Raw genomic sequence first — 22,898 nt, 5'->3', positions numbered from 1 at the left:
CATACGGCTCACGCTGGTAATCCCAGCACTTTGGGAGGCTGAGGCAGGAGGGTCACTTGAGCCCAGGAGCTGGAGACCCATCTGGGCAACATCGTGAGATGCTGTCTGTACAAGAAATTTTTTAAAAATGTAGCTGGGCGTGGCAGCCTGCTCCTGTGGTCCCCGCTACTCAGAGCTGAGGCAGGAGGACTGATTGAGCCCAGGAGGTCGAGGCTGCAGTAATCCGTGACGGCTCCACTGCACTCCAGCCTGGGAGACAGAGCAAGACCCTGTCTAAAAAAAAATTTTTATCATTGAAGTCTGGGTATGTTTTAAAAATAAAAAAGTGGGAAAATACTGAGCACAGCAGTGAATCCGCACACCCTGGGCTTTGCCCCAGAAGTGCTTGTGAACCTGATGAAAGCCTCGGGTGTGGCCGGCCTGAGGCTCTTCCAGGAGCCATGCGGGGTGATTGGTTCCGCTAGAAGGTTCCGGGGTGATAGGTTCCGCTAGAAGGTTCCGGGGTGATAGGTTCCGCTAGAAGGTTCCGGGGTGATTGGTTCCGCTAGAAGGTTCTGGGGAGGAACTGGAGTCTCCGGCGTGTCCTCTGATGAGTGATCTGTTTTTAAGTAAAAGTGTTTCATTACAATCAAAGATGATTATTCCTTTTAAAATAAAGAATCTGAGGAGGGCGAGTCCTGCTGTCAGGAAGGGAGCATCAGGAGACGTTTCCTGCTTCCATCCGTGCTCCCAGCCTGGCGGTGGCCCTGTCCCTGCTACCTGCGTGGACAGGGGACAGGGTCTCCAAGACGCGGCAGCCACCAGAGCCAGGCCCGAGCGCACAGCCGTGCATTGCGAAGGCAAAGCCGAAACACGAGGTCCCCGCGTGTCCGAGTCTGGGGAGTATGGAGGGCCCTCAGGCTGGGTTTCTTGAGTTGTGTGAAAAGCTCCATGTACCTGCCCCGAGTTCTCACGAAGGGAAGGAAGCCACGAAAGCAGAGGCCACGACGGTGAAGTGAGTGGGGAGGGCTGCGGGGAGGGCCTTGGTGCCATGTGGGTGTGTGACCCGGCCAGTGAGGCCGCAGGGTGAGCAAGCAAAGCCATTTCTACGTATAGGAGACTCGCTTTCAAAGGAAAGGAAACGGGCGTGGCCCTCCCATCACTGGCCCCGTCCCGGAAGACTGGTCACCATGGCCAGCCTGGAGCTGACTCTGCATGGTGTGTGGGTCGCTGCCAGGATCCCACATGGCAGCCACCACTCACCCCTGCATGGTCACAGCCCTGGTGTGGAGGGTGGTGGCCTCCGCTCCCTCCACCTTCTTTCCTGATGGGGACTCCGGCCCAGCGGAGCTCATCACCGAGATGGAAGCCAAGGGCCTGAGACACCAGCGGTGTGTGCCACGCCCACTCACCACTCATCTCCCAGGGCAGCGCTCGCTGCTGGACAGCCCTGGGCTGGGGAGCTGGGGGACCGGCGGCCAGAGGGTAGCCCCGTGAGCTCAGGGGTGGCCCACGCATCAGGAAGGCTCCGTCCACACTGGATGCTGCATGTCCCTGACCTGCTGCATGTCACTCTCTTTGTCACACTGTGGCACTGCTCAGTACTGCTCCTTGCCCTGTGACCTGGGGGTGCCCAGGCATCGCCCCTCACCTGGCCAGCCCATGCATCTTCTGTCCCTCTCTGTCCATCTCTGTCCAGTCTCTGTCCCCCTCTGTCCCCCTCTGGCTGCTGTTTCTATCCAGCGTCCTCACATCATAGAGCCTCCTGGCCCCCAAGGCAGGTGGGTGAGGGACGAGACTAGGCCAGCTGGGAGCAATAAGAGTTATTTTCCATTTATTCCATTTACACATCACTTCCAAATAATGTGCGGAGCATCAACAAAGCACGAGGCAGGAAGAGGATGAAACAGCAACAGCAGATGAGGATGGGCTGAGGAGGAGGCCCCTGTGCCAGCAGCAATGAAGATGGATCCCGAGGCTCCCTGTGTGGGGGAAGAGGGCCTGGGGTCCCCTGCAAATCAGTCCATCTCCGTGTCTTTCCTGGGGACACCCAACACATACTGGAAACATCTGAGTTTCAGGAGAAGAGTGGGTCAGGCCCTTTGCCGTCCCCTGGGTTCACTTTGCATGGCCACACTTTTCTTCCCAGGAAGGGGCCCCATGGCTCCTGTCTAGCATCCCGGGAGGCGGCCACACCCCGCCGAGACGCACTGGGCCTCTTCTCCGTGTGTCTCTGTCCTTCCTGTCTGCTCCCAGCCCCAGTGCAGGGTGGGGATCAGGTCCTGGCCGGCTTAGGGCAATGCCAGGCAGCAGCCGCACCCTCATGGACCCCAGGCTCCCAGCAGCCCCTCCGGCAGCCCACCCTTGGGGGCTTGCCCCACCCCGCCTGCCAGCACACTGTGCCTAGAGGGCAGGGGAGGGTCTGTGGCCGGAGACCAGAGCAGGTGCTCGGCCCGACTGAGGCCTTGCCTGGGCTTTCCTTCCCCCATAGCCCCTTGTGAGGCCAGGCCAGGCTCACTCTCCCCACATGTCCCTCGGCCCTGGGACCCCACACCCAGGCCCTCCTGCTAGCCAGTCCTGTCCTGTGTCTTCATTTCGGCTGGCGTGTGCAGCCACCTCCCTGCACTGGGCCCTCCCTGGGTGGCCACGCTGTGTTTAGGGCTCTGGAGCATGCAGCCCTCAGAGGGGAGCCCGGACCCCTCAGCCCCGGTCAGAACTTGCTGGCATCCCCACCTCACTGTCTGTCCAGCCCCATTCCTGTGCTCATACCCACTGGCCCTGGAGTCCTACCCGTGGTGAGGTGGGTATACTGGCTCCTGCCTCTCGTTGGGCCTCTCCCTCCACCCCTGAATCCACACCCCCCAGGACTGCCTCTTAGCGGCGTCCCAGGGAGAAGGCTCCTGGTCCCCAGCTGCCCGGCCTGGCATGAAGATGGCCGCACACTGGAGGCCAGGACAAGGCGGAGGGAGGACCGGGGAGAAGAGCCTGGGGATGGAGACAGCTCCTCCCCATCAGGCCCTAGCCCCAGCCCCGGTCTGGCTCCCAGCCCCTAGGAGGAATTTTGGCTCCCGTGGCCAGGTCTGGCTGAAGTACAGGGGGGCGGCACCTTCGGTTTCCCGCCGACTCCTATTTCTGGGGTGAGACATAGCTCTGTGTTTTTAATCATGCTGTGGGGTGTTGGAGGCCACCTGGACAGACAGAGCCTAGCCCGACGTCCTCTGAGGACCCGTCAGTCCCAGGCACCTGCATGTGTCCACTCCTGGGATTCTCAGCACTGGGTCCCAGGCACGGCCTGGGTGGTCCCTCGAGCCGAGGTCCCTTAGCTGTGAAATAGGAGAGGTCTCCGTTGGAGAGCAGCCCAGTGGTGGGCTCTGCCAAGGGGGCTGCCGTCGGGGCCATGAAATACACAACAGCCCAGCCCAGGCCGCATGGCCTGTGGGTTACTGTGGGCTTCAGGGAAGCAGGGGTGGGGGGCTTGCTAGGAGGTCCCCTTGGGCTGGCTGGAGGTGACAGGAAGATCCCATGCCTAGCTGGCAGTGGGATCTGCAGGGGCCCCATGCGGGGAGGGCACAGAGGAGCTGGGGCTTGGACCTTAGTCTCCAGGCTGCAGACCGCCGAGGCTGTGTCCTGCTCTGACCTCACTCACCCCCCCGGCCCTCCCAGCCTGGATCTCCTTGGCTGCAGGAGGGCAACAGTGACACGACAGAGGTACCCAGCCTTGGGCCAGTGCCAGCCTGTGCACCTGTCCCGGTGGCTTGGGGCACACGATGCCTCTGGGGCCTGGGTCAGTCCCAGGAGAACTGGCCTCCCCTGACCCCTGCATGGGGCTGGGCACTCAGCCTGGGAAAAGCCGGAGTCTGGAACAGCCTGGCTGTTGGCCTTGGCAGCCTCGCTTCCGGCCGGGACTGTCATCTGTCTGGAATTCAAATGGAAAAACCTGCCCTTGTGAGTGATGAGGGAAGGTGCCAGACAGCACGGGTTGCCCCGAGCGCTTTCCTAGGGTCAGAAAGGGGCCTGTGCGCCCCGGCACCTCCCGGGGCTGACCCTCCAGGTGGTCAGGAGTGCACCTGTGACGCTGCGCAGGTTCGGGCAGGCAGAGCGCAAGTCTTTGCCAAGCAGCTCCAGCCGTCCTCCCTGGCCAGGGCCGCCTCACCCCACCAGCGCAGTCACTGCTGCCACCCACAGCGGCAGGCCTCCTTGAGGTCCATTCCACGGGGACGGACTCCCAAAGCAGAGAGCACCCGGGCAGGTGAACAGCGGAGCCTGCTGGTTGCAGGTGCGACCCACTTCCTGAAGCACACTGTTCCTGGAATGCCTGGGAGTTCGGCAGCCCTAAATGGCAGGTGCTTCTCTGTTGAGGAATAACTCATGTGAAGTGCGACTTGGGGCCTTGAGACCCCTGTGTCCACGCGCCGGTGCACTCCACCCTCCCCGCCGTGGACCCCAGAAGACCACGTCCTCCATGCTCACTATTGGGAAGGTGGGAGGGTGGGACCTGGGGGTGTCTGAAAAAGCCCCTTTGGACTTGAGGCCAGTTTGGGGGACGTGGCGTCCACCCCCACTGCCCTGCAGCAGCTCTGGTCAGGGAGCGGCAATTGGAAACCAAATCCCAGCCACGCCAGAGCCGCCTGGGGACAGAACAGACGTGGGGCAGACTGTGAGGGCGCCTGGCAAACCAATCAGCCACCACCAGGCATCCACCCCCAGCGGGGGACACAGTTCATTCATGTGTTCCTTCAACCCCCAGGCGTGGGCCGTCTGCTGCCTTGTTCTCAGGGCCGAGGCCTGCCCAGGACACCTTCTCCCTCGCCAGTTTTGCTCTGGGCTGAAGCAGCTGGGGGTGTGGGTTGGGGGATATGCCAGTGCTGGAACCCAGCCCCTCTCCTGATGCAGGCGGGGGCCCCATCCCGGCTGCTCCGCTGCCCAGGGCCTTCCAGGGGAGCTGCACACCCCACAGCAAAGGCCTCTCCAGCATAGGCCTCACCCCTTACCACGTAGCCCGAACCCAAATTTACAAAACCTTCGATCCCAGCACAGTTGGTGTCTCACAAAGGGATTTTCGGCAGCCTTTTCACGAAAAGAAATTCCTTCCCCAAGTGCACCTAACAGCCAGTAAATTCCAGGTGCTTGCGGCGGACAACGGGAGGGCCCGTCCCTTGCTGGGGAGCGTCCACGGCACAGCTGAAGCTGCTTTTGCGGAACAGGGAGACGGCGAGACAGCGAGACAGTTTCCACCTGCTCAGCGATTCCGCCCTTGGGTTCTACCCAGGACAAACGAAAGCAGAGGCTGAGGCAGCAGCGTTCACAGCAACTTCCTTAGCAACTGCCCACCCAGGGCTGGGCCCAAACAGCCGCCCCTCGGCAGCGGCAGCAAAATCCCTCCGCCAGGCCCCAGCAGCAGAACGGAGGGATCTGTGCTGCGAAGGGAGGGAGTCCGGGCATGCAAAGACTGCAGGCTGCAGGCTCCCATTTGTAAGGAGTTCCGGAACCAGCAACACCTGCCAACGGCCTGCAGCAGGGACACAGCCTCGCGGGGAGGGGCCGGGGGCCTTGCGGGGAAGTGGGGGGCATTGTGGGGAGGGTCCAGGGGGTATTACGGGGGTTAGGGGACATTGTGGGCATTGTGGGGAGGGTCCAGGGGGCATTGTGGGGATTGTGGGGAGGGTCTGGGGGCATTGCAGGGTGTGGGGGGCATTGTGGGGATTGTGGGGAGGGTCCAGGGGGCATTATGGGGGTTAGGGGACATTGTGGGGATTGTGGAGAGGGTCTGGGGGCATTGCAGGGGGTGGGGGGCATTGTGGGGAGGGTCCAGGGGGCATTACAGGGGTTAGGGAGCATTGTGGGCATTGTGGGGAGGGTCCAGGGGGCCTTGTGGGGAAGTGGAGGGCATTGTGGGAATTGTGGGGAGGGTCCAGGGGGCATTACGGGGGGGTGTAGGGGGACATTGTGGGGATTGTGGGGAGGGTCTGGGGGGTGTTACGGGGGTTAGGGGACATTGTGGGGATTGTGGGGAAGGTCTGGGGGCATTACAGGGGTTAGGGGGCATTGTGGGATTGTGGGGATGGTCCAGGGGGCATTACGGGAGGGTGTAGGGGGACATTGTGGGGAGGGTCCAGGGGGCATTGCGGGGATTGTGGGGAGGGTCTGGGGGGCATTGCGGGGGAGGGGACATTGTGGGCATTGTGGGGAGGGTCCAGGGAGCATTACGGGGGCTAGGGGGCATTGTGGGATTGTGGGGAGGGTCTGGGGGCATTGCGCGGGGTGGGGGACATTATGGGGATTGTGGGGAGGGTCTGGGGGGCACTGCGGGGGTGGAGGGACATTGCAGGGAGGGTCCAGGGGAGCCTGGCAGTGGTCGGGGCTGTGGGCACAGCAGAGTGTGGTGCTGGGGGCAGCCGGCCGTGGACACTTCACCTGGGACCTGTCAGAGCCGAGGTCTTACTTTTGCTTTCAGGGCAGAAGGACTTTTGCTGAAACCCCCGCAGAGCACTGGATTTCTTTCGTGGGTTGTGCCGTGCACTCCACTGTCGCTGCCCCCGAACGGCCCCTGGTGCTATGTCCCTCCTACCTGAGCAGACTCTGGCTCCAGCCCCGGACACAGCTGGGGTGGCCACGGGGACTCCTGAGGAGAGGGGCTGTCCACACAGCCTGGTGGCTTGGAGCCCCGGGACCCCCACGCTTGGGCTCAGGGTGGGGCTGGATGAGGTCTGAGTAAGGGAGTTGGGTGCCAGGAAAGGGCAGGGCCTGGGGAGGGAAGGGAAGAGGGGACAGGAGGAGAAGAGCCTCCAGGGGTGGCGCAGAGGGCAGGGGCCATGCGTAGATGGACGCGCAGGCCTGGGCCCAGCTCTGACCTCCCCAGCTGCCAGACTCTTGCATGCCACATCCTCGTCCTCCTCCAAGGCAGGCGCCCGGCAGCCCCGTGTGCAGGAGACGCACAGCACGCACCACCCCAAGCCTGGCTACGTTTGAGGCAACCATGAAGGCCTCAGACATTCAAACTTTTTAATAGACCGGGAGTGGTGGCTCACGCCTGGAATCTCAGCACTTTGGGAGGCTGAGGTGGGGGGATCACTTGAGCCCAGGAGTTTGAGACCAGCCTGGGCAACATAGGGAGACCCTTAGTCTCTACAAAAAATACAAAAATTAGCTGGGTATGGTGGCACGTGCCTGTAATCCCAGCTACTTAGGAGGCTGAGGTGGGAGGATCACCTGAACCCAGGAGGTGGAGGCTGCAGTGAGCCAAGATCACACCACTGCACTCCAGCCTGGACAGCAGAGCAAGACCCCATCTTTAAAAAATTTGGTAACCATCCTGATTTTAAAGCTGTGTATACCTTTTGGGAGAAATCTGGAAACGACTCAAAAGTATAAAAAGTAAAAAAACAAAAAACAAAAAAACTACCTAAAATTTCCTACCAAGGGCTAACGCTGTTGCTTTTTTCTTTCTTTTCTTTTTTTTTTTTTTTTGAGATGGAGTCTCGCTCTGTCTCGCAGGCTGGAGTGCAGTGATGTGATCTCAGCTCACTGCAACCTCTGCCTCCTGGGTTCAATTGATTCTCCTGCCTCAGCCTCCCGAGTAGCTGGGATTACAGGCATGTGCCACCACACCTGGCCAATTTTTGTATTTTTAGTAGAGATGGGGTTTCACCATGTTGTCTAGGCTGGTCTTGAACTCCTGACCTCGTGATCCACCCGCCTTGGCCTCTCAACGTGCTGAGATTACAGGCGTGAGCCACCGTGACCGGCCCACTGTTGCTATTTTAAAGTGTCCCTGTCAAGCTTTGATGCATACATGCACACACATGCGCCCACACATGCCTACACAGCCATGTGTGCATACAACACAGGGTCACAGTCACACACAGCCACACGTCTACACAGCCATGTGCACACACGACACAGGGTCACAGTCTCACACGCCACACTTGGAACGCCACACTTTCACCACATATCCACACACACATTCTTGTTTGTTTCAAATGAAACGTGGATTAAATCACTCGGTTTCACTTTCCAGCTTCCGTCATTGGCCGTCATGCCTTGGATCTGTCCCGTTAAGGACACTCCGAAACAGAGCTTTGCTATTCTCTGAAGATACACAAAATCCTCCACTGCTCACGTCATCATCTATTTACCAGCTGTGGAAAATTCCACGGTGCCTGTGGTTTTCAAAGTGATGCTGAAGCGAGCACCTTTGTGCACACATCTTGATCCATGTCTGATTTTTAAATTTCAGATAAAATCCTGGAAGTGAAATGGCTGGAGAGAGAGTTACGGCAGAGCCAGGGCGTTCCATCCAGTGCGGTTTCTGCTTTGGTGTTGAGTCGTCCTTTCTGCATCGGAATTCTGACTCCCGAAGTTACATTTCTCTCTGTGTCTCTGACGGTTCTAGGTGCCAGGTCATACTTTCAATAATCATTCAATAACCTTTTGCTTCTCTTTTTTTTTTCAAGACGGAGTCTCTCTCTGTCGGCCAGGCTGCAGTGCAGTGGTGTGATCTCAGCTCACTGCAACCTCTGCCTCCCCGGTTCAAGCGATTCTCTTCCCTCAGCCTCCTGAGTAGCTGAGATTACAGGCGCCCACCACCACGCCCGGCTAACTTTTGTATTTTGGTAGAGAGAGGGTTTCACCATGTTGGCCAGGCTGGTCTCGAACTCCTGACCTCAGGGGATCTGCCCGCCTCAGCCTCCCAAAGTGCTGGGATTACAGGCATGAGCCACCACACCCGGCCCCTGCTTCTCAGTTTAGAATATATTCACTGCTACTTCCTCTTCACTCGTTGTGACTTTATATATAAAATTTACATATAAAATTCCATCTGGATTTGAGGGTGCTGTCCTCAGTACCCTTTCCCCGGGACAGAACTCCACCTGGGCTGCACCCCCTGCCAGAGGGTTCCTGGCAGAGCCTAGGAAATGTGCCAAAGAGAGAACGCAGAGCGAGAGCGCAAAGCAGCTGCCAGGCCTGACGGGCTCTGGGGACCCTGAAACAATGGAGGCTTGGCAGGGCAGGGCTGTGGGTGAAGGTGCGGGTGGGAGTCTGCGGTGGTGTGAGTGTGAGTGGGTGTGAGCCTGTGGTGGTGTGAGTGTGAGTGGGTGTGAGTGGTGGTGTGTGTGGGTGTGAGCCTGCGATGGTGTGAGTGGGTGTGTCTGTGGTGGTGTGAGTCTGTGGTGGTGTGAGTCTGCAGTGGTGTGAGTCTGCAGTGGTGTGAGTGTGACTGTGAGTCTGCGGTGGTGTGAGTGTGAGTGGGTGTGAATCTGTGGTGGTGTGTGACTGGGTGTGAGCCTGTGCTGGTGTGAGTGTGTGAGTCTGCAGTGGTGTGTGACTGGGTGTGTCTGTGGTGCTGTGTGAGTGGGTGTGAGCCTGCAGTGATGTGTGACTGGGTGTGAGTCTGCAGTTGTGTGTGAGTGGGTGTGAGTCTCCGGTGGTGTGTAGGTGTGAGCCTGCAGTGGTGTGAGTGTGACTGAGTGGGAGCTTGCGGTGGTGTGTGGGTGTGAGTCTGCGGTGGTGTGTGACTGGGTGTGAGAGTGTGGTGGTGTGTGTGACTGGGTGTGAGCCTATGGTGGTGTGGGTGTGAGTCTGCGGTGGTGTGAGTGAGAGTGGGTGTGAGCCTGCAGTGGTGTGTGGGTGTGACTGAGTGGGAGCTTGCGGTGGTGTGAGTCGGTGTGAGTCTGCAGTGGTGTGGGTGTGAGTCTGCGGTGGTGTGAGTGTGAGTGGGTGTGAGCCTGCGGTGGTGTGAGTGTGAGTGGGTGTGAGTCTGCGGTGGTGTGAGTGTGACTGGGTGTCTGTGGTGGTGTGAGTGTGACTGGGTGTGAGTCTGCGGTGGTGTGTGTGAGTGGGTGTGAGTCTGCAGTGGTGTGGGTGTGAGTCTGCGGTGGTGTGAGTGTGAGTCGGTGTGAGTCTGCGGTGGTGTGAGTGTGAGTGGGTGTGAGTCTGCGGTGGTGTGTGACTGGGTGTGAGCCTTTGGTGGTGTGAGTGTGACTGGGTGTGAGTCTGCGGTGGTGTGTGGGACCATGTGTGTCCTGGGAGGCAGGGGGCCGGTGCTGCTGCTTACAGAGCTACTTGTCACTGACGTCATTGCTATGGAGGCCCCCAGGGCGGAAGGCAGGTGCGCTGTGGGGTCGCCAGCGGGTCGGGTGATGCACAAGCATGGCGCATGGTGACTGGATGACGTGTTGATGAGGATGGGGCCGGGGCTGGGGGCTGCACAGGGGCGCCCACTGCTGCCCCGTCCACACCCAGACAGGGGGAGCAGGCACCGAAGAGAACGCTCACCTTGTGATCTGGGGTCCACTGCGCTGTGTGTGCCCACCTCTGCATCTTCGCGGTTCTTCAACAAGAGGCACTGAAAACCAGAGTAGGGCTCAGGGCCGGGGGACTCCCTCCCGGAACCAGGCGCCCCTCCGGGAGGAACTGCGGTTCCACCTGCCAGCCTTCCAGCCAGTGCTTTGTTTCAGCGCCCAGGTCTTCAGGTCTCCCTTCCCCGCCTCTGCCTGCTCCTTGTTTTATGGTGGCTTTTCCTGGTGTCCTGAGAGCCTCGCTGCTCTGGTTTCTCAGAATTCATTACTTAGATGTTTTTTTTGTTTTGTTTTTGTTTTTTTGAGACAGAGTCTCGCTCTGTTGCCCAGGCTGGAGTGCTGTGGCACCATCTCGGCTTGCTGCAAGCTCTGCCTCCCGGGTTCACGCCATTCTCCTGCCTCAGCCTCCCCAGTAGCTGGGACTGCAGGCACCCGCCACCACACCCAGCTAATTTTTTGTATTTTTAGTAGAGACGGGGTTTCACCGGGTTAGCCAGGATGGTCTCGATCTCCTGACCTCGTGATCCGCCCGTCTTGGCCTCCCAAAGTGCTGGGATTACAGGCGTGAGCCACCGCGCCCGGCCATCCCCCCGTTACTTAGGTTTTATTTCTTTTCTCTCCTGGCCCTGAGTCATTCACCCCTAGTTTTGTTTTCTCTTTTATCCAGGTGTTTCCCTCAGCCCACGCTCACATGCACACGCGTGCCTGTGCCACCCTTTTCTTCACATTACCCAGCCCTGCCCTGAAGCTCTGCCTTTCAGGGGAACTCTGTCCACATCGGCCCCGTGGTGACATCCGTGGAGGACACACGTGGTTGTAGATGCTTGTGTGGTCACCTCCAGCAACTGTGTCTCACATCATGGGGACCACCCACCCTCTCCAAACACAAGTGGGAGGAGAGGACCCACTTTCTGCCCCTTGGGGACAGCAGGTGGCCGGCTGAGTTGGGTGGAGGGTGGCACTGGGGTGGTCTCCTCTGGGGTGTGGGGCTGCAGGGCCCCTCCTGGGACCCGAGTCTTCAGCTGTGTTCTAACATGGAATCCAGGGGGTCATGGATGGGACCATGTTGCTCCAGAAATTCCTTCCTCTGGAGCTTCTTGGCTCTGAAGACGTGGGGGGCCTTCCACAGAAGTGGGGTGTCTCCTGGAAAAGTGGGGGGCCAGGAGCAGTGAGCAGCTGCCATGATACAGCCGCTGCCGGTCACCACCCTGGGCCCCACGCCGCAGGCAGGTGCTCAGCGCAGAAGCCGTGTTGGTGCGGGCAGACCGGAAGGCAGTAGCAAGAAGTTAAGCGTGGAGTCTCCCCACGTCCTATGCCCTGCTGTCTTGGCTGCTGCCGAGAGTCTGCGTGTCAGGTGAGGACAGTGCCAGCTGGAACCGCCAGGGACCAGCTCTGGCTGTCAGATGTTTAATTTTAATTTTGCTTCTCTACAAAGACAGCAGCTTTAGGAATCAGGCTTGGGTTGAGAAAGAGAAAGCACCTCCAATCCCCAAAGCTCTCCTTCTGCATCAGAGATGCTGTGAGGATGCGAGGCTGGGGTGGCTCCTCGGAGCCTCCGGAAGGGGCGTCATCAGCCCTGTCCCACCTCCGAGGAGTTGCCTGCTCCCCGGGTGATTTTAGCAGCACATTTTCTTCTTTTCTTTTAGACAGGGTCTCACTCTGTCGCCCAGGCTGCAGTGCAATGGCGCAATCTCAGCTCACTGCAACCTCTGCTGCCCAGGTTCAAGCGATTCTCCTGCTTCAGCCTCCTGAGTAGCTGGGATTACAGGCACCTGCCACTGCGCCCAGCTAGTTTTGTTGTATTTTTAGTAGAGATGGGGTTTCACCATCTTGGATGGGCTGGTCTTGTACTCCTGACCTCGTGATACACCTGTCTCAGCCTCCCAAAGTGCTGGAATTACAGGCGTGAGCCACTACGCCTGTAATTTATTACTTTATTTTTCTTTTTTCTTTTTTTTCTTTTGAATTTTAAAGATCAGATTTATTTGGAGAAAGCAAAAAACACACAACCCAAAGATGGGATTTTATATCTAAGACAAATCCCAGATTACAATCTACAGATTACAAATCCCAGATTACAATCTACAGATTATGAACCACTTTCATAGAAGATATTTTTGTACACATTTTACATGTATTCAGGAGTGGGACGTCCGTCCGTCTCTATTTCAGTTTTAACAGAGGGACAAGGTTGGGGAGTGGGATCTTTTTGTTTTTAAGGTAAAACACGACAGAACTCGCACATTCAGGGGCACGGTTCTGTGGCACTGGCTCGTTCACAGTGTCGCCCAGCCACCGGCGTCTAGTTCCAGAGCACTTTCGTCACTCCAGGGGAGACCTACAAGCATTGCCCCTCTTCTGGGAGGCCCTGGGGACAGGGCTGCATGCTCATTCCCGACGCCTGCGACAGTCCTGCCAGCAGAGCTGTGCTCACTCCACTGAGGGGCGGGCGCTGGAGGGACCGAGTGGGCATGACCCCTGCCCCAGTGTTCAGATGGAGCCCCAAGGGGCTGGTAGTCTGGGCATGGGGTGGGGAGGGGAGGCCAGGCTGGGGGAGGCTGTGCAGGGTCCGGGGCCTGGACTGGGGGCTGGAGAGGGGCAGTCGCCAGAGAGAGGATGGTTGGCCAAGCTGAGAGCAGGGGCAGGAAGTCTGTCCAGGAGGCAGCGAGGGGTGAGTGGGGCAGAGACTGCCAAGGGTACTGTGAGGCGGGACCTGGATTCCGTTCCTGATCAGACCGGAGCCAGATGTGGATGAGAGGCCAGGGGGCCTGTAGGTGCGGCCAGTGACCCTGGCCTCTTGCGTTCTGCACCTGAAGCCTCAGGCCTCTGCTGGGCAGTGCCTTCCCCCTGCTCCACCCCTCAGCCCACGCTGCCAGAGCCTCCCCTCCTGGCCACCTTCCCTGCCCCATATCAAGTGCCAGACCAGCTGCCTGCACAGACCTCAAAGGCAGGTGCACCCCTCACCCCAGCCAGACCCACAGGCTCCTCCTTGAGCTGCCGGTGTCATGCTGGGGGTCCTGCCGGCTGTTCCTCCCACCCCTCAGATGTGGCATCCCCCACGCTGAGGCAGGACACGGAAGCCAGCTCAGGGTTGATTGTTCCAGTGGCAAAGCCATAAGGGATGGAGTCACACAGGCTGGGACGGGAGCCGCGGGGACGCTGGCTGAGAGGAGGAGGGTCCCGGGGGCGGCAGCCGCGCCACGGTCTCCACACGGGCCGGGCACTGGTGCCTGCTGCCCTCGGTCCCCAGAAGCCGGGACTGGAGTGGAGCCTCCTGGAGACCCTCAGGGAGGCGGGTGGTGCTTCTGGGCATCACGGGGAGGGCACTGAGGGGAAGCGAGCAGGATCTTTCCGGAAGGGGACTGAGGAGGAGGGGCAGGGCCTGTGATTTCGGAGTGGGGGGCTCTGCAGAGGGGCTCCCGGTAGTGGCTGAGGCTTTGGGGCCCGACCCGCCTGGACTCCAGCCGCCCCTCCGCGTGCTCACGCCGGGTCCCCGGGACTCTCGAGCGCAGGTCCGGCCGGGGCCGCCGCCGCCAGCACGAGGCTCTCAGTGGGCTGCGGGCTGCAGGAAGACAGGGAGCGGCCGGAGCCGCGCTGGAAGCGGGCGCGGGGCTGCAGGGAGGGAACGGGCCCCCGGACTCCGCCGCTGCCCGGGCTGCGCACGCGGCCGCGTAGGTGGTCGCGGTAGTTCCTGGTGAGCAGCGTGTAGAGGAAGGGGTTGGCGCAGCTGTTGCCGTAGGTGAGGCAGGTGGTCAGGTAGTTGACGATGCGCGCCGTCCGCGGCGCCAGCGGGGCCTCGCGGTACTGGGCGAGCAGCTGCCACAGCCAGAAGGGCAGGAAGCAGGCCCAGAAGAGCAGCACGATGCCCAGCACCAGGCGCAGCGCGCGCGCCCCGGGCCGCCGGGCCCGCTTGAAGGAGGCGCGCTGCGAGCGGCGGTAGGCGCGGGCCAGACGCGCGTAGAGTAGCCCGATGAGCAGCCCGGGCCCCGCGATGCTGGTGGCGAAGAGCAGCGTCAGGTAGGCGCGGTGGGCGCGCGGGCCCCAGGCGGGCAGGCACAGGCTCTTGGGGCCCCGGCGCACCAACCGCATGGCCAGCATCACGGGCAGCGTCAGCAGCAGCGCCAGCAGCCAGGTGCCCAGCGCCAGCAGCTTGCGGTAGCCCTTGGGGCGCTGCACGGTGTCCAGCGGCCGCAGCACCGCGGCGTAGCGCTCGCTGCTCATGACGGTCAGCGTGAAGATGCTGGCGTGCATGGTCAGGAAGTCCAGGCTGAAGAGCACGCGGCAGCCCACATCCCCGAAGTGCCACTCCTTGGTGATGTAGGTGGCCACGATGAAGGGGATGCTGAGCAGGTACAGCAGGTCAGCCAGCGCCAGGTTGACCACGTAGATGTACATGGAGGCCACGGCGCGCAGGGAGCGGCAGGTGACCACCAGCGTGTAGGCGTTGCCCACCACGCCCACCACGCCCATGGCTGACAGCAGAGTCCCAATGGCACCGGTGGCCACCAGGTCCTCCAGGGAGCTGGGCTCTGTCGGGCTGGCCCAGGAGCTGTTGAGGGTTGCGTTGGGGCTGCCAGGTGGCTCCGGCACAGAGCTGCCGGTGGCCGCCAGTCCAGGGAAGCTGCTCGGGGACTCGGGGGTCAGCGCCATCTCTGACCCCTCAGGATCGGCTCAGGGCTGGGTGGTCACTCCCTGAGATGGGGCGCGGGCACCTGTGGGCAACCAGCTCAGCCTGTGGGGAAAGAAGCCTGTTAAAGATGAAAGTCAGGCAACCCATTCTGCTCCCAGGAGGCCATTGTGACGGCCGTTCCCACAGAGTCACGTGGGCCCCCCACTGCCCTCCGGCTCCTGGGGACTCTCTGGAAGTCACCAGCTCTGCAGGAGGACTCGAGTGCCACCAGATGAGCCACCCCAACCTCCCTCCCCCACCCCCACATGCCCCAGCAGGACCCCTGCCCCCGCCTCACTGTAGGTCCCGTGGCCTCTGGGATGGACTGGGCTTTTCTGAAAGCTGGAACACAGGAGGGCAGCCCCTGGGGCAGAGGTTGGCAGTGGACAGAGCTGGGAGTCCTGGGCTCTGCCTGCCTGCCCAGTGCACCCCCCAGGCCTCATTTTCTTATCTGTGCACGGGTGGGGCCCACTTACCCCAGAGTCCTTTCTCGTTTTTTATTTCACTTGTACATTTTTAAAAAGTTTTCTTCAGATTGCAAAACTAGTAGCTACTGACTTTAAAAGTCCAAATAGAAAAACATGTAAAGTAAGGAGAGGGAGGGCTCTGCAATCTCCATTTCTCATACAGGGAAATGAATTCGAGATGGATTGCAGGCCTAAGTGTGAAAGGTTAAATCAATCAGTCAAGGTTCTGGAAGAAAACGGGAATACTGGCATGACCTTGGATGGGAAAAGATTTCTTAAAAATGAACGAAAAATACTTGCAATAAAAGATTGAGCAAATGGGTTTCATTAAAATTAAGAACTTTACCAAGAAAGCGAAATCATAAGTCACAGGCTAGGAGATCATCAGAAAACATATATCAGGCAGGTTGCAGTGGCTCACGCCTGTAATTCCAGCACTTTGGGAGGCCAAAGCAAGTGGATCACCTGAGGTCAGGAGTTCAAAGCCAGCTTGGCCAACATCTCAAAACTCCGTCTCTACTGAAAATATAAAAATTAGTTGGCATGGTGGCACATGCCTGTAATCCCAGCTACTCGGGAGGCTGAGGCAGGAGAATTGTTTGAACTCGAGAGGTGAAGGTTACAGTGAGCCAAGATTGAGATTGCGCCACTGCACTCCAGACTGGGCAACAAAGCGAGACTTCGTCTCAGAAAAAAGAAAGAAAGAAAGAAAGAAAGAAAGAAAGAAAGAAAGAAAGAAAGAAAGAAAGAAAGAAAGAAAATAGACAAAAAGCTGGTAAGAAAAATATAGAGAAGAACTGCAAATTAGTAAGGAAAAGACAACCCATTTGAAAAAAAGAGACCAAAACCGTGACTGGGGACTCCCTGAAAAGGACACCCACGCGGCCAACAAGCAGGGAAATGCCAGTCATGGCCACAGAAGCCCTGCGTGATGACAACGACGAAGGTGTGAAAAGGCAGACATCGTTGTCAACAGGCATGGGGGCTGCAGAGGAGCTGGCCCCACCGTTTGCTGTTGCTGGGAACCTGGACTGCGCTGCCACTTTGGAAAACCATTGGCAAGACTTGCAGAGTTGACCGCCTAGACCTTCTCACCCGGCAATTCCACTTTTAGGTTTGTACCTTAGATAAAGGACTGCCAATGTCCAGAAAATGTCAAGTGTGCGAAAGTTCACGGCAGCTTGACTCCTAAGAAGCCAGAAACAGCTGGAATGTCCCCAGTGGAGGGGGCGAGCAAACTGTGACATGAAGCCAGTGAAGGAGTCACCGCTGAGGTCAGCAGCCTGGACGAAGCTCGCAGAGCTGTGGGGCAGAAGAAACACAGGAGGCTGCCTGATTCCACGAGCCACGCTGAATTTAGGCCGAACACTCATGGCCGCACAGGGAGCAGTCTTGGCTGGGATGGGGCGGCATCAACAGGTGGGAGCGCTGGGGGCCTTCCAGGGCCTGGAAATGTGCCCTGCCTCGCTTTCCCACTAGGCTGGGTAGCTCCCCGCCCAGCTCCATCTGTCCAGAGGACCCTCAACCCGTTGCTGCCCCCACCCGGGGCGTTTCCAGAGCCCTCACCCAGGGGATGGCCCAGAAGCCCGGGGGGCACCGGGCTCCCCAGTTGTGCACGAGCCCGAGTCACGGGTAGGGGGACAGTGGACGCCGGGCCGTGCTCCAGGGTCGCCAGGAGGGAAGGGGAGGGGCCCAAAGTTCCCTGGCTCGGGAGAAGCCGCCTCGCTGGACCCCGCTCCCAGCGCCCAGGGTGGGGTCCCACCGCGAAGCCCCGGCCCAGCCCCGCGGAGGGCCCCGAAGGGCACAGGCCCCGCAGTCCCCGCGCTCCCAGGCACCCACGGAGGACCCACCTGCCTCTGGTCACGGAGCCGCCAGACCTGCCCGCCGAGCCTGGGGTCGCGGGTCGGGGCGGCCGCGGGGAGCTTTCAGACGCGCGCTCCCCTGTCCCGGAGCAGAGGGGGCGCGAGGGGCTCCGCGGTGGCCTCGGCTCCCAGAGCGCACGGCAGGGGCGCCCGCCAGTCCCGCCACCAAAGCCGCGCCCGGAGCCCCGCGCCGGGTCCCTGCGCCGCCGCCACCTGCCCGCCGCCAGCTGGGAATGCGCCGCGGCCCCGCGCCAGCGCCCGGTATTAAAATAGCCCCAGCGGGCAGCAGGCGCAGGGAGGACGGCGCGGGGGCCTGGGGGGCGGCGCTGCCCGCGCGGGGCCGGGAAGACGCGGGGGGCGCGGGGAGGACGGCGCGGGGGCCCGGGGGGCGGCGCTGCCAGCGCGGGGCCGGGAAGACGCGGGGGGCGCCGGGCCGCAGCCGGGTCGGCGAAGGGTCCCAGGCGGGTCTCACGTCCGCGGAGCGAAGCTGCCTCCAGCCCCGCTGCCCCGAGGCCGGTCCCGCAGCCCCTCTTGGGTTCTCCGCCTCCAGCCTTCGCCCCTGCGCCCCTCACGCCCGTGTTTTCAGGGCACGGAGCCTGGAATTCTCCGTGTCCGCCAAGCCCTGCACCCGCCCGCGCGCAGGTTGGGGGGCGGGAACACCCCTACACCCGGAGAGGGTCATAGAAAGGAGGTAGGGGAGGGATGGAGTCACCCACGCAGAGGGGGACGGGCTCTCTGGGGGCCTCGACGACCCCCGCCCCCATTGCGGGTCTCCCACAGATGCTCTTAGAAGCCCACGCAGCCTCTCCAGGCCCCGGCAGGGACTCGTGGCGGCCAAATCCACGGAAGTGACACTGGGGGCTGCAGGGCCCCGCAGGGTAGGAGGAAGGACCCCACGGCCTCACCCTTGAGCCCCTGAGCTGGGTGCTGGCCCCCACTCGGTTTCACTCGCTGCCAGGAGGTAGGATGCGGCCGTCACTCATGCTGGACCACTGAAAGAAAGACACAGAACATCGATAAAATTAGAGGAGACGCTGGAGGGCTGTGAACACAGGGGGTCTAAGGGACGCCCAGCGAGGAGCTGGCCTCGCCCACTCCACTCCGCCCGGGCTCATCTGCTGCCTCAGGCCGTGGACCGGCCCCTACAGCTGAAGCGGTTCTGCGGGGGGAGAGGAGGTGGCCAAGTGCGAGTGGCAGAGAGGCTCCTGCAATGAGCTGGATCCGGGGGAGCCCCAGATGCCCACCAGTCCCCTCCGTGGGCCGTTTGCCACGTGCTGGGGAGGCCAGGCTGGGCTGGAGAGGGCGGGAAAAGTCCCTCTGGTCTCCGAGGTCCGCTGCGCAGAGCGAGGGTCCAGCAGTAGGACAGTTCGTTCTCTGTGGGCTGAAAACAGCCGAACGGAAACCAACGGCAGCTGCGGCTTCTGACCCGACAGGGGAGCAGCTCATCCTGCCTGTGCGCCCGATAGGAGATGGAAGGTTGCCTCCGACCTGACGGTTCTGTGAGAGCTGATTACTAAGCTGGGGTCTAGGGGCTGCGGCTGGGGAAAAGCACTCAGGACCCAGAATGCCTGCTCCAAGAATTAAATTTCCCACAAGCCAGCTGCCGAAATGACCTGCTGTCACCTCAGCCAGTTCACCGAGTAGCTGCTGAAATGACCTGCCCTGACTCTAACCCCGGTTTTTTGTTTTATGTTTTTTTTGTGTTGTTGTTGTTTTCTTAGATGGATTCTCGCTCTTTCACCCAGGCTGGAGTCGCAGTGGTGTGATCTCAGCTCACTGCAACCTCCACCTCCCAGGTTCAAGCGATTCTCCTGCCTCAGCCTCCCGAGCAGCTGGGATTACAGGCACCCGCCACCACACCCAGCTAATTTTTGTATTTTTAGTAGAGATGGAGTTTCATCTTGTTGGCCAGGCTGGTCTCAAACTCCTGAGCTCAGGTGATCTGCCCGCCTCAGCCTCCCAAAGTGCTAGGATTACAGGCATGAGCCACTGCGCCTGGCCTCCAATGCTGGTTTTACCACCGAGGCCACTCGCCAGAGTTTGCCAGTTCCCCAGAACTACCAGGGCCAATGGGCTTCCTTTCAAAGCAATAGAAAACATTTCTCTTTCCAATAGAATTCCAATTTTCTTTTGTTCTTGAACATACAGAATTGAAATTCTTCCTAAAATTGAACATTAAAGATTTGTATATTTTATTTTGACTTTGACAGTTGCTATGTACAAAATGCTTCAGCAAGGAAATAATAATCTGATTATTATTTATATCACATCTCATGTCATCCATAATTGATAGGGAAAAATAGCCAGCCGGGTGCGGTGGCTCAAGCCTGTAATCCCAGCACTTTGGGAGGCCGAGATGGGCGGATCATGAGGTCAGGAGATCAAGACCATCCTGGCTAACATGGTGAAACCCCGTCTCTACTAAAAAATACAAAAAACTAGCCGGGCGAGGTGGCGGGCACCTGTAGTCCCAGCTACTCGGGAGGCTGAGGCAGGAGAATGGCGTAAACCCAGGAGGCGGAGCTTGCAGTGAGCTGAGATCCAGCCGCTGCACTCCAGCCCGGGCGACAGAGCAAGACTCCGTGTCAAAAAAAAAAAAAAAAGAAAAAGAAAAATAACCAATAGAAGCAGGTCCGTATGTGACACAAGTATTGAAATTAGCAGACCAGGAGTTTCTATTTTACAAAAACTATTATAAATATGGTAAAGCAAGCAGAAGAACCTGGGCAACATGGATGAGAAGATGGAAATTTTCACCAGAAAATGGGAGTGTATTTATTTATTTGAGACAGGGTCTCACCCTAAAGTCTAGCCTAGGCTTGCCCAGGCTGGAGTGCAGTGGCATAATCATCGCTCACCACAGCTTTCTTTGACTTCCTATGCTCAAGCAATTCTCCTACCTCAGCCTCCCGAGTAGTTGGGACTACAGAGGTGCACTGCTACACTATACTCAGCTAATATTTGTATTTTTTGTAGAGACGAGTGTCACCATGTTGCCCAGCCACTATGCCCAACCCCATTTGACTCTTTTATTAGAAATTCACAGGCTGGGCACTGTGGCTCACCCTGTAATCGCAGCACTTTTTTTTTTTTTTGAGATGGAGTCTCGCTCTGTCACCCAGGCTGGAGTGCAGTGGCGTGATCTTGGCTCAATGCAACCTCCGCCTCCCAGGTTCAAGCAATTCTCTGCCTCAGCCTCCTGAGTAGCTGGGATTACAGGTACGCACCACCACACCTGACTAATTTTTGTATTTTTAGTAGAGATAGGCTTTCACTGTCTTGGCCAGGCTGGTCTTGAACTCCTGACCTTGTGATCTGCCCACCTCGGCCTCCCAAAGTGCTGGGATTACAGGCATGAGCCACCAGGCCCAGCCAATCCTAGTACTTTTGAAAACTGAACGCAGGAGGATCGCTCGAGTCTAGAAGTTTGAGACCAGCCTGAGCAACATAGTGAGACCCCCCATTTCTATTTATAAAGAAAAATTTTAAATGGTGAAGGAACTAATGTATACAGTGGTCCATTTCCAAGACAAAGTGCCTTGAATCGGCTTAGGTCAGCAAACTACAGAAGAACAGGATATACTAGGCCCCAGCTTGGATAGCGGATGCCTGCTTGTCGGCCTCACCCACTCCCCTCTTAAACCCCTCTTAGTTGCCCTCACCCAAATCAAAAAAGTTTAAGATGAAAGTTTACTAGCCTGCAAAATAGCTTGTTTGGTGTGTTCTTATCAGCCTGCCCAGCTACTTGGGTCATAAGTCAGATACTTAAAGAGCCCCTGAGCTGACTAGGATTGCAATGCATTGTGGGCCGCAACAAAATGCAGCAGGACAACCCTAAAGAAAACACCTACAGCCCCTGCCCAACAACCAATAGGCGACGTCTGGGAAGACAGTGACCCCCACAGTACCCAGCCTATGAGGAAGTGGGGGCGGGACCTGCACCCTCCAGCCCCTGCCCAACAGCCAATCAGTGATGTCTGGGGAGACAGTGACCCCACAGTACCCAGCCTATGAGGAACCTGGGGCGGGACCTGCGCCCTCCAGCCCCTGCCCAATAACCAATCAGTGACCCCCCCCACAGTGCCCAGCCTATGAGGAACCTGGGGCGGGACCTGCGCCCTCCAGCCCCTGCCCAATAACCAGTAGGTGACAGGTGAGAAGACAGTGACCTCATAGTACTCAGCCTATGAGGAACCAGGGGAGGGATCTGCGCACTGGGGGATAAATTGCTTGTTGAAACTTCTGGGTGTGCCTGCCCACCAGACACCCGATCTTGCAAGACCATCATTAAAAGTCTGGCTTTCGTGGTTCTCCAGGTCCCTGAGTCCATTCTTTGGATTTGAATGGATGAGTTTGTTTCTCACAAGGGTCAAATGGACATTTTATAACTTTAAAAGTACAGTATCTAAAATTCAGAAATCACAGCAGAAGAAAGAATCAGTTAACTTAAAGGTAGGTCAATAGAAATTATCCAGACACAGAAAGAGAAAAGAACGAAAAACAGAAAAGCATGTGGAACCACACCATCAAATGATCCGACCTACATGTCCCTGGAGTCCCTAGAACAATGACAGAGGAAAATGGGGCAGGAGCAGTATCTGAAAAGGCAGTGGCTGAAATTTTCAAAATTGACAAGCAGTGTCAACTGATAGACATTAGAATTTTAGTAAATCACAAGCAGGAAAAAACTAAAAGCAAACCCCTCCAGCACATTACAGTAAAAAATTCTGAAAACCAAAAGTAAACAGAAACTGCAAAAATTATTGAGATTAAAAAAAAAAAGACAGTACATTCAGGGAATAACAATAGGAGAGATGGCTAGATCTCCTCAGAAAACCATGGAAACCAGAAGAGAATGACCTCTTTAAAATACCAAAATAAAGGATTTTAACCAATAATTTATGTACGATAAAATAAAGATATTTTCAGACAAAGCTAAGAACATTTGTGGCAGCACAAAAAATACTAAAGGAGTCCTCCGGGCTTTCCTTCTGCTGACAGAAAACGACCCCAGATAGAAACTCGGAAGTGCGTGGAAAAATGAAGTGCACCAGGAAAGTAAATATGTTTGTAAATTAAAAATATGAGGACTGTCACTTTGGGAGGCCGAGGCGAGCGGATCACGAGGTCAGATCGACACCATCCTGGCTAACACGGTGAAACCCCGTCTCTACTACAAATACAAAAAACTAGCCGGGTGTGGTGGCGGCGCCTGTAGTCCCAGCTACTCGGGAGGCTGAGGCAGGAGAATGGCGTGAACCCGGCAGGTGGAGCTTGCAGTGAGCTGAGATTGCACCACTGCACTCCAGCCTGGGCGACAGAGCGAGACTCTGTCTCAAAAAAAAAAAAAAAAAAAAAAAAAAAAAAAAATGAGGACTGTGCAGCAACAGCTGTGGTGGCACACGATGATGACGACATGTGGAGATGAATATCCACGGCAACGACAGCACCAGGTCTCTGAAGAAGGGTGAGTGAAATTACACAGTTGGAAAGTTCTTTGTTATTGTGTAAGGTCAGGTGCGGTGGCTCACACCTGTAATGCCAGCGTTTTAGTGTTAACTGGCTCTGCCTGCCTATGATTCACTTTACGGACCATTAAATCATAAATCATAATCATAAAGCT

At 58.1% G+C, this 22,898-nt stretch overlaps 1 protein-coding gene and 1 long non-coding RNA gene across 2 annotated transcripts; one reads left to right on the top strand and one right to left on the bottom strand.

The window, feature by feature from the left end:
• Positions 1–352: 352 nt before the first annotated feature.
• LOC141408874 (uncharacterized) lies at positions 353–633 on the top strand. Its single transcript, XR_012426383.1, has 2 exons — positions 353–467; positions 524–633. It is a non-coding gene; the product is annotated as an uncharacterized lncRNA (long non-coding RNA).
• An 11,558-nt stretch (positions 634–12,191) lies between these two features.
• UTS2R (urotensin 2 receptor) lies at positions 12,192–17,515 on the bottom strand. The gene is made up of 3 exons (XM_005585333.5): positions 17,264–17,515; positions 16,536–16,715; positions 12,192–15,009 (listed from the first exon to the last, which is right to left on the bottom strand). The coding sequence occupies exon 3, from the start codon at positions 14,925–14,927 to the stop codon at positions 13,758–13,760; it is 1,170 nt and encodes a 389-aa protein (XP_005585390.3). The 5' UTR covers positions 14,928–15,009; positions 16,536–16,715; positions 17,264–17,515; the 3' UTR covers positions 12,192–13,757.
• Positions 17,516–22,898: the final 5,383 nt, after the last annotated feature.

Source organism: Macaca fascicularis, chromosome 16, assembly GCF_037993035.2.
Source record: "Macaca fascicularis isolate 582-1 chromosome 16, T2T-MFA8v1.1".
Taxonomy (NCBI): domain Eukaryota; kingdom Metazoa; phylum Chordata; class Mammalia; order Primates; family Cercopithecidae; genus Macaca; species Macaca fascicularis.
The sequence above is the reverse complement of the archived record's forward strand: the minus strand, read 5'-3'. Positions and strand labels throughout refer to the sequence as shown.